A 14,186-nucleotide genomic window follows, 5' to 3' on the forward strand; every position below is an offset into this window, starting at 1 on the left:
TAACAGCTCATTTTGCTCACTAGGAAGGAAGGAATGGGGATGGCCCTCCTGGTTTTCTTTTACTCTTTAAACATCTGTCTTCTATGGAACTTGGGTCTGCCCCATGGGCTGGGAGGTGGTACAGCCTAGTGGTTTAACGATGATCAGAGGTCTTAGAGGCAGACAGACCAGGACGGAAATCCCAGCTCTGCCATGTATTAGACCCGTAACCTCAGTCAGGTTCCTTACTGTTAGCTGGATTAATTTTTCTTCTATAAAGTAAAGATAATATCTTCTTTATAGGTTTTTAAACTGGTGCCAAAGGAAAAAAAAAGTTGCCACTGAATCATTTCCTTTAATGAGGATCAAATAACTTAATATATGTAGAGCTATGGGGATGGTAATGAAGTCCCTGGGTGACATAAACGGTTAAGCTCTCAACTACTAACTGAAAGCTTGGAGGTTCAAACCTACCCAGAGGAGCCTCAGAAGAAAGACCTGGTAATTTGCTTCCAAAAGGTCACAGCCATGAAAATCCTATGGAGTACAGTTGTACTCTGAAACACATGGGATCACCATGAGTTGGAATCGACTAGATGACAACTGGTTTGGTTTGGTTTATGAGCATGATGCCTGGCACAGAGTTAGTGCTCAGCTAACCTTTTACATTATTCTTATTTCTTTTTCATGCTGGCTATTTGAATTGTTTTTTAAAATAACCTCCAGAGATGTTCTGGCCTGCTTGCTGAATGTTCACCTTTGGTACAGACTTGATTTTCTCTTAAATTTCATCTTGTTTGTAGGCAGACAGCCAAGTGGACCTGGTCCGACAACATTTCTATGAAGTGTCCCTGGAGTATGTCTTCAAGGTGCAGGAAGTCCAAGAGAGAAAGATGTTTGAGTTTGTAGAGCCTGTAAGTAGATGCTCAGGGTTTGATGATGGATCCATACTTTCTTCCCCACCCCCCATTCCAACTACCTGGTAGATTACAAATTGCTCTAGATTGTTAACGAAGAGGTTCATCAACCTTGATCCCTTGCATACTGCTAATAGCGCTTTGTCAGTCTGCTGACCCTGGATTCCTCTCAGTGGGCATTCCTGTACAACAGCAGTGAAGATGGAGCATTGAGCAGTACCTTTTCCACTGGCTGGAATGGTTCGTCCCCTGGCTATCTGGTGTTGTGCTGTTTGGTTTCCAGGTGGAAGTAATGGAAAGAGGAGTCCAGAGGGAAGGAGTTTTCACCATAACTTTCCTCCTCCCTCTCGCCCTTCCTTCCTTCCTCTCTCGGATAGTCCAAATGTAGTAACCCAAGAGAAAGCAATATAAATGATATCTTTCTCTTTTTTCTGCCTGGATTCAAAGGCCCTCATCCCCTCATTTATGTCTTTAAAAGATGCTATGTAAGATGATTTCTCACTCTGGGTTTTTTGTAACCAGAGCGGCATGGAGATTCTGCTGAATGGTCCATGAGGGGATTTGGGCATGGTCAGAGTGTCCCAGTGGAATGAAAGTTGCAGTGTAGGGAAAGTCTTGACTCTAGTTTAGGCCACACCAGCATTGTTGTTAGTTCTTCCAGAGGTGGTGGTGGCCTACCCCACCATGGCATTGTGTTCAGAATCAGCAGGAAGAGTTCATTGTTGTTGTTGGGTACTGTTGAGTTGATTTCAACTCATAGCGTCCTTATAGGACAGAGTAGAACTGCCCCCTAGGGTTTTCTAGATTGTAATCTTTATGGGAGCAGAACCTCAGGTCCAAAGGACATGCTTTGCTCCTGGCACTGCTTTCTTGGTGGTATGAGGTTCCTATGTGGAGATGCTCCCAGACCAAGGGAAGACTGATGCATCACAAGGACATTTCTCTAGAGCGGACAGAGAGAGAAAGCCTTTTCCTGGAGCTGATGCCCTGAATTTGGAGTTGTAGCCTACTAGACTGTGAGAGAATAAACTTCTCTTTGTTGAAGTCATCCACTTGTGGTATTTCTGTTAGAGCAGCACTAGATGACTAAGACAGAATTTGGTACTGGGAGTGGGGTGCTGCTCTAACAGATACTTAAAATGTGGAAGTGGTTTTGAAACTGTGAATGGATAGAGAAGCGGCAGTGGCAGAGGACCAGCAGCAGCAGAGAACCTGCAGCAGCAGAGAAGTGGCAGCAGAGAAGTGGAAGTGGCAGAGAACCGGCAGCAGCAGAACCAGGAGACCAGCACCACACAGCACTGGAGCGGACCCACAGAGCGAGACAGCTGAGTGCCTGTGCACAGGAGGCTTCCTTGCGGAGTGGGGTGCCTCTGGGCACTTATCGGTGGAGCAAGGTTTGCCAACCCACGGAGTAAGAGAGCTGAGTGCCTTCTGGCTGAAGTTTACTGGCAGAGTGGGGTGCCTCCAGGCACTTATTGGTGGAGCTGCTGAGCTTTGGAACACTTGCCCCAGCAGGGCAGATGTGGGTGTGAGGCCCAAGGGCCAAGAGGCCACAGGAAACAGAAGCTGAAGAGGCAAGGAACACAAGAAGCAGAGCTGCCTCAGTCTCAAAAGGTATGGCCATGACCTCAGGGTTTCAAAGGGTGGAGCCATGGCCTCTGGTGCTTCTAAGGATGGAGTTGTCACTCCGATAGACTAGGAGAATGGTGCACCTAAAGCCAAGGGAACAGAGTTGCTGCCCCACTGGGCCTGGAAGGTGGAGCTGAAGCCCAGGGCTGAAGGGCCTCCACTCAGAATCTGGAGACTGTGGCTAACACCTAGAGTCTGGAGGGCAGGGCTATTGTGTAAGTTGTCTCAGAGAACAGAAGATAATTTTCAAAGCCTTGAGGACTAATGTAATGTGTTCTGCTGACTTGCTTGGTGACTATTATCCCTTCTTCTCCTCCAGTTTCTCCCATTTGTAATGGAAATGTCTAGCTTGTGCCTGTTCTGCCATTGTGCCTTTGGAAGCAGATAACTTGTACTCTAGATTTCACAGATCAAGAGAAATTTTTGGAATTTGGACTTGGAGTTAAGACTTTTGCTGTGATATGATGAGATGAGTATATTTTGCGTGTTGCAAATACATGAATTTTTTGGGGCCAAAGGGTGGAGTGTCATGGATTGAATTGTGCCCCCAAAAAATATCTGTCAACTTGGCTGGGTCATGATTCACAGTACTGTGTGATTGTGTAATCTGATGTGCTTTCCTTATGCATTGTAAACTTACTATAATGATGTTATATGTGATCTCCTTCTGTGTTGTAAATTCTATCACTGTCATGAGGTTATACTGATGAGGTTAACAAGATGAGATAGTGTCTTAATGCAGTCTCTTGAGATATAAAAGAGAGAAGCGAGCAGAGACACGTGGGAACCTCACACCACCAGGAAGACAGTGCCGGGAGCAGAGCGTGTCCTTTGGATCTGAGGTTCCTGCGCTGAGATGCTCCCAGACCACGGAAAGACTGATGCATCACAAGGACCTTCCTCCAGAGCCAACAGAGAGAGAGAGAGAGAGCCTTCCCCTGGAGCTGATGCCCTGAATTTGGACTTGTAGCCTACTGGACTGTGAGAGATTAAACTTCTCTTTGTTAAAGCCATCCACTCATGGTATTTTCTGTTAGAGCAGCACTAGATAACTGAGACAGTTATGTTGTTGTTCATTTGGTCTCTCAGTAGATATCCTGATGGAAATGGGTATTGTGTCTGTTTGTTTTTGCTGAGTAATAAATAACCACAAAACCTCACTGGCATACAACGATAAACATTTATTTCTCATATATCTGTGGGGTTTAGCTGATCCGGGCTCTACTGATCTGGCTAGGCTTTCCTCCTTCTTCCCTGCCTTTCTCCCTTCATCCATTGTTTTTTAAAGAAATGGCAAGGATATATTCTTCCATTTCCTGGCATTTTGTTGTAGTATTTCAGTGTTTTGGGAGTTTTCTCTTTGAGAGGCAGTATAACATCATGGTTAAGGGCTCTAGAATAAGACTACCTGGATTTAAATCCCAGCTTTGCCATTTACTTGTCTTTCTTGGGCAAGTTATTTATTTCTCTAAGCCTCAGTTTCCTCATCTGCAAAATAGGGATAATAATACCACCAACTTAAAAAGATGTTATGACCATTAACTGAGTTTTTTCATATAAGGTGCTTAGAACAGTGCTAACCTGGTTAGCACCCAATAAAACGTTATCAATTATTTTTTATTCTGAGGTAGAGGAATATATTAGCTTCAGCTACCCTGGGTCTCCTCATTTGAGCAAAGGAGTCAAATGTCAATATTAACAGGTCCTGCCTGTTTAAATATAAATAAACCAAAACCCAAAAACAGTTGCTGCTGAGACTGTTCCAACTCAGGTGACCCCTTGTGTTGCAGAGTAGAACTGTGCTCCATATGGTTTTCAAGGCTGTGACCTTTTGGAAACATGTTACCATATGCCAGGCCTTTCTTCTGAAGTGCCTCTGGATGGTTTTGAACTGCTAACCTTTCGGTTAGTTGTTGAGCATTAACTGTTTGCACACCCAGTGACTTCACTTAATTTGAATAATCTTGGTAAACCTAAAGGGATTTACTTATTGAATACCGTAGAAAATGCCAAAGACCCAGCTGCTGTGTCTGAGAAGCTCACAGCCTCATTGGGGAAGCAGGATGCGTATAGGAGAGATCTAGTGGAGGTAGCAAGCAATTCACTGCCAGGTTGGACAGGATGGATGATATAAAAGTACTAGAGGGACTTAAGGTGTAGAAAACTACTGTGGTTTGTAGGTGTTTCTCAGGCTGCATGGTGAAGCACCTGGAGAACTAATGAAAAAGATTTCTCTTCCCATGTTGGGACAAATAGAAAGTGTTAGGGACTTGCCCAAAGTGAAATTAAAATGAGTCTGTCGAGAGTCTGGATGTAGGATTTAAATGTTTAACCTTTACTTTTCCACTGTAGTTCTTGTTTCTGAACACACCAGTTTATAGGTGTGTCAGTGGCTTTAGGAGCTTTTTGTAGGAAGAGGAGATTCGTGCGATGAAAAAGCTACCCACTAGATCAGTGGTTCTCAAAAGTGTTAGAAATACACATTCTTAGGCTCCACCCTGACCTGAAATTCTGGTGTGGAGTCTGGTAATCTGTATTTTAGTAAGCTGTCCAGGTGATTTTAATGCACATTAAAGTTTCAGCCTCTGGCCTAGATTGTACAAAGGAAGACCATGAAAAAAAAATTGGTAGTATTACCTAAAACTGTGTCATGTTCTGAGTGCTTTACCTGCACTATGTTATTCTTTTAACAGCTCTGAGGGTAGGTACTGTTGTTATCTCTGTTTTCAGATGAGGAAACATAATTTATTTACTTGTCCAAGGTCACATCTAGTAAACAGCAGAGCAGGATGGTCTGGCTCCTGACTTCTATGAAGCATAGCATATGATTGCTTATAGGTAGAAAGAAAACCAGCATGAAATCTATTGAATTAAATGACTGGGGTACCTGGGTATGGGTATCCATAGTTTGAGTTGGTTGCAGTCAAGGCGGTCTTCCAGCCATTCAAGGAATCTCCATATACATTGACCATGTTCATTTGTTTCTTAGAAAGTAACTTCAAGTACTAGAATATTATGGACTTTCAGAAAAAGAAACAAAAATCTCAGTGTTTCAAGGAAGGAATATCAGACTTCTGGGATCTAAATCTTCTTTTTGCCCTGAAAGTCTTTATTTTCTTGTCGAGGTACCAAATGTTCTTGAGATTTGGATTGCAGATAATGACATACTGACTACTTGAAGGTGAAGCCATGTTCCCTCTGTTCTCTGAGTGTTCATAATTGAAGGTTAATTTGTTCTACAGAGAACTTGTCTCCATGTTTATCAGCAGCACATCCTTTGAATTTCAGCTCCTGAATATTTCCTGGTGTTGTGCCTTTCTTTCCTTGCCAGCCGCTTCTCCTCATTGCAGCTCTTCATTCTTTCCCTTTGGTCTGTTGCATCCTGTCATGGGCCTCCTTCTCTAGTCTGGCCACGGTGTAACTTCTAACACATCAGTCTGATGATACCTCTCTCCTGCTGAAAGCTCCTGCCGATGCCCCATGCAAAGCCCATTACATAGATGATCTCAATTAATCTTTACCAGAGCCCCATGTGGTAATAGGTACCATTATTATCCCACTGCTGAAGATGAGGACCACCACCATCTGTCAGTTTGTCGTACTGTGGTGGTTTGCTTGTTGCTCTGATGCTGGAAGCTATTCCACCAGTATTTCAAATAGCAGCAGGGTCACTCATGATGGACAGGTTTCAGTGGAGCTTTCAGAATAAGATGGGCTAGGAAGAAAGGCCTGGAGATCTATTTATGGAAATTAGCCAATGAAAACCTTGTGGATCACAACAGAACATTGGCTGGCTGGCTTGCTTTGGACATGTTATCAGGAGGGATCAATCCCTGGAGGGCGACCTCATGTTTGGTGAAGTAGAGGGCCAGTGAGGATGAGGGACACCCTCAGTGAGATGGTTTGGCACAGTAGCTGCAATGATGGACTTGAACATGCCAGCGATTGTGAGGATAAAGACTGGGCCACGTTTCAATTTGTTGTACTTTGAGTCGCCATGAGTTGGAGTCAACTCGATACTAGTTATCTATCTAAAAGATGAGGAACTGATTGAGAGTTATGTGACTTACCTAACCTAGCTCTGACTGAATTTAGCTCTTCTTCACTCTACTGGCCACCCTTCTGTTTGTTGAGTGAATGAATGATTCTTGGTAGCTCTGTCTATGAACGGAAATAGCCAAAATTTATCAGGTAGTTCAGAATGATGCAGTCAGTGCTAAACTGAGCAGTTACATTTTTGCTTCTTCTTCTTTTTTTTTAAATATCTTCTATCTATGTTGTCAGCTAGGAAGTAGGAGCAGGTTTTGCTTACAGTTATTCTCTGAAGAAGACAAGGACAGGGAAGAAGGCAAAGGGAGATGGAGAAGGCCTTTCTTTGGTATTTCCTTTTTCGTGCTGTAAGCAGGGACTGTTCAGGGAGGGGCCTCCGTGGATATGCTGACCTCTTATCTGATAACCAGGTGGGGCCAAGGCAAGCGCTTCCTCTTTGTGTTTGAGTAGAAGCATTTCTTCGAAGCAGACAGTTCCTGCCATCTCTGGAGTCCTTCTGTGGGCCTCATCCTGCCCCCTGAGGAGTGGACTTCCACTTGCCACCTGGTAATAGGTTCAGAGGTTCTCACAGTGTATGGGAGGGGAATGTAAGGAGGTGGAGGACAGGAGAAAAGATGTGTGAGAGGATCAGGAAGGAAGAAGTGGGTCAAAGATAACAATATCTGAGGAATCATTTCCTACAGAAAAATGGACAATTGAGGCATGATACCAAAGGACCTGAAAACCCAAGTACGTATTAGTAACTTATACATATTAGTAACTTTCTGCTTTGGAGCTCTTGGGTGTATACCTGGGTGGCATTTTAGTGAGCTGTTTGAGAATATCTAATTGCTTTGAGCAAGAGACGGGCTGTTTTAAGCAAAAGATAAATCAGAGTTAATCAGAGGAATGACCTTAGAGTTCGCTGCTTATCTTTTGCATTATTCTTGAGTAAGTGATGGCTCAGTGCCTTGAAAAAGTGATGGGGGCACAACGTTCAAGTACAGCAGGGAGGGACGAGATAGGAGGAAGGAAAGAACAGTTTTTGTTGTGAATACTGGGGCCAGCTTTGGCATAAGAGCCCCTTTTCCTCTATTACTGGAACCATCTAGAAGGAGATATGTGCCTTCCTCTCAAAAAAGTATTTTTTATTAAAAAATGAATACATTAATAATAATAAATTAATATATTGATAATTTATATTATTAATAATAAATTAATACAAACTAATAATTTATATTAAAATTGTATTTTATTTTAAGAGGCTTTGGTCATCTTTGAAGAAAAGAGTTTATTATTCATCTTTGGTGACTCCATGCCATTGATTTATATGAGGGATTTATATATGGTGCCGCTAGAAGTTTTTATAGCTAGAGGACCCAGCAGTGCCTGCTCCCTCACCTCCCATGAGTATCTAGAGAGATAGATAACGGGGAAATAGCAGAGGGAAGTCAAGGAACCATATTGTTACAATCTGGGTTTTATCTGACTTCCCAGTACAGAGCTCTTTGATCAACTGGGCTGGGCACTTCGCTTATGCCAAAGACAGGCCTGTCCTCTGAGCTCAGGTAGAGTAACCCATTCTTTGGATTTACTTACTGTTCTTCCCACAAAGCAAAGTAGGAGAGTAGGTGTGTGGGAAGAGTTCTCCCATTGCCATTATTAGAGCTGCCTCTCAGATAAGGAGAGTTAGGTCAAAATAAGTGGGATTATGTTCAGTAAGAAAAGGTACATTCATTTAGGAAATGAAAAACTAATTGCAACAACACAAGGTAAAGCAAATGTGTCTGGTGTAACGTGGTAGAGACAGATCAGGGAGGTCAGAGTGGACTACTGAGAAAATGTGAATCGGCAGTGAGAAGTTGAAGTTAGAACAGGGATGATCCCCAGAGTGTGATAGAACTGTGACAGAGCTGACATACTGGTCCTTCTAAACCTTGTTCAGATTTTTATTATAATACCTTCTTCAGGTTGAGATTTGAAATTGGGGCAAGATGTGTAGAACTTGGAAAGTGGATAGGAAAGTATAACAATAGTGAGGTTTGGATACAGGATCTACGAGGATTTTATTTAGCTTGGCGAAGTGAAGGTTGGCAGGGACTCACGGTGGGGACAGTTAATAGTTTTTAAGTATGTGAAGGCATGCTGTGAGAATTGTGGTGAACAAATGTTTTCACTATTCACTAAAGACAAGACTAAAACAATGAATGGGCTTAAACCTTTTAGGCAGAAGGGATTTAAATTAGCATTTAGGGAAAACATCTTAACTGAAAATGTGGAAACATGGGAATATTCTAATAAAGAAATTCATAATGTTTACTTTTGAATAGTTTAAGGAGAGCACAGAAATATACTTTAGTAGGATGGCTTAAGTGTAATCTGGATGATTTTCTTTGATCTTACTCTGCCTGTTAGACTACAGACTCGGTACACACCATCTTCCTTCTCTCCCGTCCTTGTTGGTTATCAATATAACCACACCTTTCTGCATGATGACCTGTCTTAGTCATCTAGAGCTGCTATGACAGAAATACTACAAGTGGATGGCTTTAACAAAGAGGAGTTTATTCTCTCACAGTCTAGTAGGCTAGAAGTCCGAATTCAGTGCGCCAGCTCTAGAGGAAGGCTTTCTCTCTCTGTCGGCTCTGGAGGAAGGTCCTTGTCGTCCATCTTCCCCTGGACTAGGAACTTCTCCGTGCAGAAACCCTGGGTCCAAAGGATGTGCTCTGCTCCTGGTGCTGCTTTCTTGGTAGTATGAGGTCCCCCGTCTCTCTGCTCGATTTTCTCTTTTATATCTCTGAAGAGATTGTCTTAAGACACAATTTAATCTTGTAGATCTTATCAACATAACTACCGCTAATCCATCTTATTAACATCATAGTGATAGGATTTACAACACATAGGAAAATCACATCAGAAGACAAAACGGTGGACAGTCACACAATACTGGGAATCATGGCCTAGCCAAATCGATACACATATTTTTTGGGGACACAGTTCAATCCATGACATGACCTAATATTATAAATGCACTTGAAGGATACTGAGGTGGAGCCGAGGTCTTCAATTTATGATTTTCTTGAGGAGGTGTTCAGGCTTGAAGGATAAGAGTATGAATATTGGTTCCAAAGAGACCTGGTTTCAAATCCTAGCTGCCATTTACTGTGTGTTCTTGGGCAAGTTAACTTAACCTGTCTGAGTCGGCTTCCTCATTACAATGGGAATCACGGTAGTATTTATCTTATAGGTTGTTGCAAGTATCAGTGAGACAGGGCATGCGCAGGCACAGTGCCAGTGCCTGATACACAAGAAATGCTCAGTAAATGTGAGCCATTATTATTACTTTTGTACTAGACTTTTGAAGCAGTGCTGGAAACTCAGATACAGCTAGCTACTTAATATCTTTGTTTAACCTAGTGTGTGACCTCAGAGCCCTGGTAGCACAGTGGTTAATGGCTTGGCTGCTAACCAAATGGTTGGCAGTTTGAATCCACCAGCTGCTCCTTGGAAACCCTATGGGGCAGTTCTGCTCTGTCCTGTAGGGTCACTATGAGTCAGAATCGACTCCATGCAATTGTTTTTTTTTGTTTGTTTGTTTGTTTTATGTGACCTCTGCCCTTCTTCCTTTGTTACAGCTACTGGCATTCTTGCAAGGACTTTTCACTTTCTATCATCATGGTTATGAACTGGCCAAGGATTTCAGCGACTTCAAGACACAGTTGACCATTAGTATACAGAATGTGAGTGGGCAAAGGGCCAGGCTTCCTGGTTGAGGGAAGGAAAAAAACAAAATATGGGTCTGATTGCCATAGAGACTACTTATCTTGATTGGAATGCAGGTGAGGAGGGCAGATCTTGCTTGGGTTCCAAGGGCAGCCCGGGAGCAGGTATTTCCAGGGTGCTTGATGGTCTCAGATCAGACCATCACCCTCTTCTCCATTATTTCAAAGCAGTATTTGTGTTCTCGGAATTGCTGTTGCTGATTATGTTTTAAAGATTTAACCCAAGAGTCAGGATTTCCTTTGGCAGTAGAAATCCTACCCCACCCCAGCCCAGCCTCCCTTCTGTGCATCTAGCTGCCTGGCCACATTAGTTCTTGGAGTGTGCCCTCTGGGCTGGGCGTGAGGTCACACACCTTGGCCTCTGGCTCAAAGGATGTGCTCTTGTTCAACTTTTAGTAAGATTGACAGGCTATCCCAGTCAGTGCGGTTTACTCCCATTCTCCTTCCCTAATTTTTTTAACAGCAGGCCCTTTAGGTGCACAGAATCCTCCTTCTGGCTCCTTGGTTAGCAGTTACTGGGGCTTGAGCTTGCTTTTTCCATGTGTGATTATGCCGTGTTAGATCTTTATATTTTCTTTGTCTCTAGATGACCCTGTGTAGAAAATACACCCAGATATATCCATGTGGGCTGTACTGCATAGAAGCATGGAACTTTTCCTTTACACAGCTCTCTATGTTGTCTTAGAGGACAGGAAGATAGGAAGTTTTGGAAAAAGTTTCACGAAGTATAGCTTCACCTTAGGCTGAGTTCTTCAGAAAGCAAACTTGGAAATGAAGGTTTGCCGTGAAGTAGGTTACTGAGGTGTAGTGTGGACAAAAACAGCTGTGAGAGAGTGAGGCAAGCAGAGGAAATTGAACTGGAATGCAGCTGCAGCAGAAGTCTCAGTCAATCCAGTGGGGAGCTCTGAAGATGGGATGATCCTTCCAAGTAGTCCTGAATTAAAGCAAGAGGGCCCAGCTTTGACCCCTCCCCCTTTTGCCCCTAACCTCCACTAGTCATTGGGTGCAGGCTGCCTCCTGGCAGCTGGAGAAATGATTACCCAGTCCTGAAGCGGGGGTCTGAGTGTACCACAGCATCCGCTACAGGCCCCATGGGCCTGCAGAATCCCATCACCTGGGATGCCTGTTTAAAATTCAAGTTTCTGGGTCCCGAGGTACTAAATTGACCTCTAGGGGTTAGGCCTGGGCATTTGCATTTTTTCAGAGTTCCCCAGGTGATTTTGATGGTCACTAAAGTTTGAGAGTCATTCTGGCATAGGACTTTAAGGCCAAAATGTGCTTAGAGTGAGTGAATATTTGCCTAATTCCTAGATGACTGAATGTCCCTTATCTGGTTTCAGATCGAAGGATTCTATTAAGTTGATGACTGAATTGTTAGAGATGGGGGCAGAGATTTCATTTCTTGATTTGAATAAATTTTCTTTTATCCCAGACAAGAAATCGCTTTGAAGGCACCAGGTCAGAAGTGGAATCACTGATGAAGAAGATGAAGGAGAATCCCCTTGAGCATAAGACCATCAGTCCCTACACCATGGAAGGGTACCTCTATGTTCAGGAGAAACGTAAGTGCTTTTGACTGTCAACAGCTTGGGATGCACTCGTGCCTTTTGTTCCGAAGGTGGAGCATATGTTTGGAAACTGCCTGGTCTATAGTAAAAAACCAGTTGCTGTCAAGTCAGTTCCAACTCACGGTGGCCCCATGTGTGTCAGACTAGAACTGTGCTCCATAGGGTTTCAATGACTGATTTTTTTCAGAAGTAGATCGCCAGGCCTTTCTTAAGAAGACTCCTTGAACCTCCAAGCTTTTGGTTAGCAGCTGAGTGCGTTAACTGTTTGCTGCTAAACATTGCTCTGCAAATATATGTCTGGATGAATGCAAGTAATTTTATAGTTCACTTTCCAAAGGGAAAGATGATGTCCCCAGGGTCTCGTCTACCTCTAAATGATACGTTCTATTTTCTTTGTCACCGGGAATTCCCTTGGGAACCTGGAATTCATTGAGTATTGATTGTGGCCCTTGCAGGCTGATAAGATAATACCTCCTTCCTTTAATAGTACTTTGTTGTTCAAAGTAAAGTAATTGAACAAGCACCTGGTAAAATAAGAGACTTTTAAAGAACTTGACTGTATGACTCTTTCCTGAAGGATACCCTTGAGAAGCTGCTCCTTAGATTACACTTGGGCCTCTGCGGTCACTCGCATCCTGCATCTCTGTGTCTCTTGAGTTTTCCTCGTCTGTTTTTCAGATCTTGTTTAGTTCTGCTAAAGGAGGAATTAGGGGCTTGGAAGTAGGTCAGAACCCTGGTATGTCTGTAAGCAGAGTCACAGAGAGCAGCTGTGTGGGAAGTGTGATGTCATTGCCTCATATGGGACTGGGGAAAGCACTTTGAGGAGCCTTTCTGTGTTCTCTACACAATCATCTTACTCCTGTCAGAGAAAAGAGAGGAAACTATAAATGGAGATTGATGAAGGGAATGTGAATTAACGTCCCCAGGGAACCTCTACTTCCCTTATATTTTAAAAGTCATTGGATGTAGCACGAGTGGGAAACAGTCTTCCTTGGTCCCGCGGGGGGAGCCCTGGGTTGGTTCCATTTCCAGCCTGTGGGATCAGATCTGTCTGTTCTGTTCTAGCTAGTGTGGAGAATGTATTGTGCCAAGAAGCAATGTAAGGGTAGGTAAGCATTATGGGTTATGGGTTATGTGTTTCTGCAGTTAATGATATGCAGCATACAGTGGGCATGTATAGATATTTTATGGGACATATTACCTTTCAGGTCACTTTGGAACTTCTTGGGTGAAGCACTACTGTACCTACCAACGGGATTCCAAACAAATCACCATGGTACCATTTGACCAAAAGTCAGGAGGGAAGGGGGTGAGTACATTTTAAAAATTTCATGCTTACTTTGCCTGGCTAACATATACCAATAATAAAGCATGTATAAAGTAACACCTCCAATTTTTCACTGTAATTTAAAAAATTTTTTGGCAGTAGTTCCAGGAGGCATAGTACTGTAAAGAATAACGAAAAACAGATGATTTTTCTTAGCTCTAAGTTATATTAGGAACTGCAATTAAGAAAAATTATTGTATTTCATATACATACAATATTAAGTGTGTTGAATGTGCTTAGATGTTAAAAATTCTTGCATGACCTCATCCTGTGAAACTGATTCGTGTTGCTCTCGCTTGCACGGAGAACTGCCAGTTGGCAGTGTAGATGTTCCACATTTCTATTGCTGTGTAACAAATCACCCCAAAACACAGCAACTTAAAACAACACCGATCATTTTATTATTTCTCACAGTTACTGTGGATCACGAATTCAGCAAGCATTTGGATGGGTGGGTTGGTCTCGGTGTCCCTCATCTGATTCCAGTCAGATAGTGGCTAGAGCTGGAACAGTGAGGGTCTGAAGCAACTGAAGGCTGGCCAGGCATAGCTCTCTCAGCTTCTCCCTGCTCTTCTTTCTCTCTCTCTCTCTCCTTTTCTTCGTTCTTTCTCTCTTTCTCTGGGTAGTCTCAGGGCCTTTCCATGTGATCTCTGTGTGTGAGCTAGTTTGGGCTTCCTCACAGCATGCTGGCCTCAGGACAGCTAATGGGTTCAAGAGTGAGTATTCCAGCAACTAAAGCAGATGTTGTGTTACCTTTTAATGACCTAGTTTCAGAAGTCGCATAGTGTTACTGTTGTCTTACCTGTTGGTTGAAACAGTCACAAAAGCCCACTCAGTTTCAGTAGGAGAGGACATAGACCCTACCTCTCAATGGGAGGAATTTCAAAGTCACACTGGATGAAGAGCATGTGGGATGGAAGATATTTTTGTGGCCATGTTTGGAATAAATAATCTA

At 43.1% G+C, this 14,186-nt stretch overlaps 1 protein-coding gene across 5 annotated transcripts in view; it reads left to right on the forward strand.

The window, feature by feature from the left end:
• The window catches only part of ARHGAP26 (Rho GTPase activating protein 26), a 550,033-nt gene that overhangs the window by 159,270 nt on the left and 376,577 nt on the right, over positions 1–14,186 (forward strand). For all 5 annotated transcript variants that reach the window (XM_004381135.1, XM_023735643.1, XM_023735640.1 and 2 more), the window contains exons 6-9: positions 783–893; positions 10,190–10,294; positions 11,769–11,898; positions 13,113–13,213. In XM_004381135.1, the coding sequence (XP_004381192.1) occupies positions 783–893; positions 10,190–10,294; positions 11,769–11,898; positions 13,113–13,213 (447 nt within the window). The remainder of the gene's footprint in view (positions 1–782; positions 894–10,189; positions 10,295–11,768; positions 11,899–13,112; positions 13,214–14,186) is intronic.

The sequence above is a fragment of the Trichechus manatus genome, unplaced genomic scaffold (genome assembly GCF_000243295.1).
Source record: "Trichechus manatus latirostris isolate Lorelei unplaced genomic scaffold, TriManLat1.0 scaffold00080, whole genome shotgun sequence".
Lineage (NCBI taxonomy): Eukaryota > Metazoa > Chordata > Mammalia > Sirenia > Trichechidae > Trichechus > Trichechus manatus.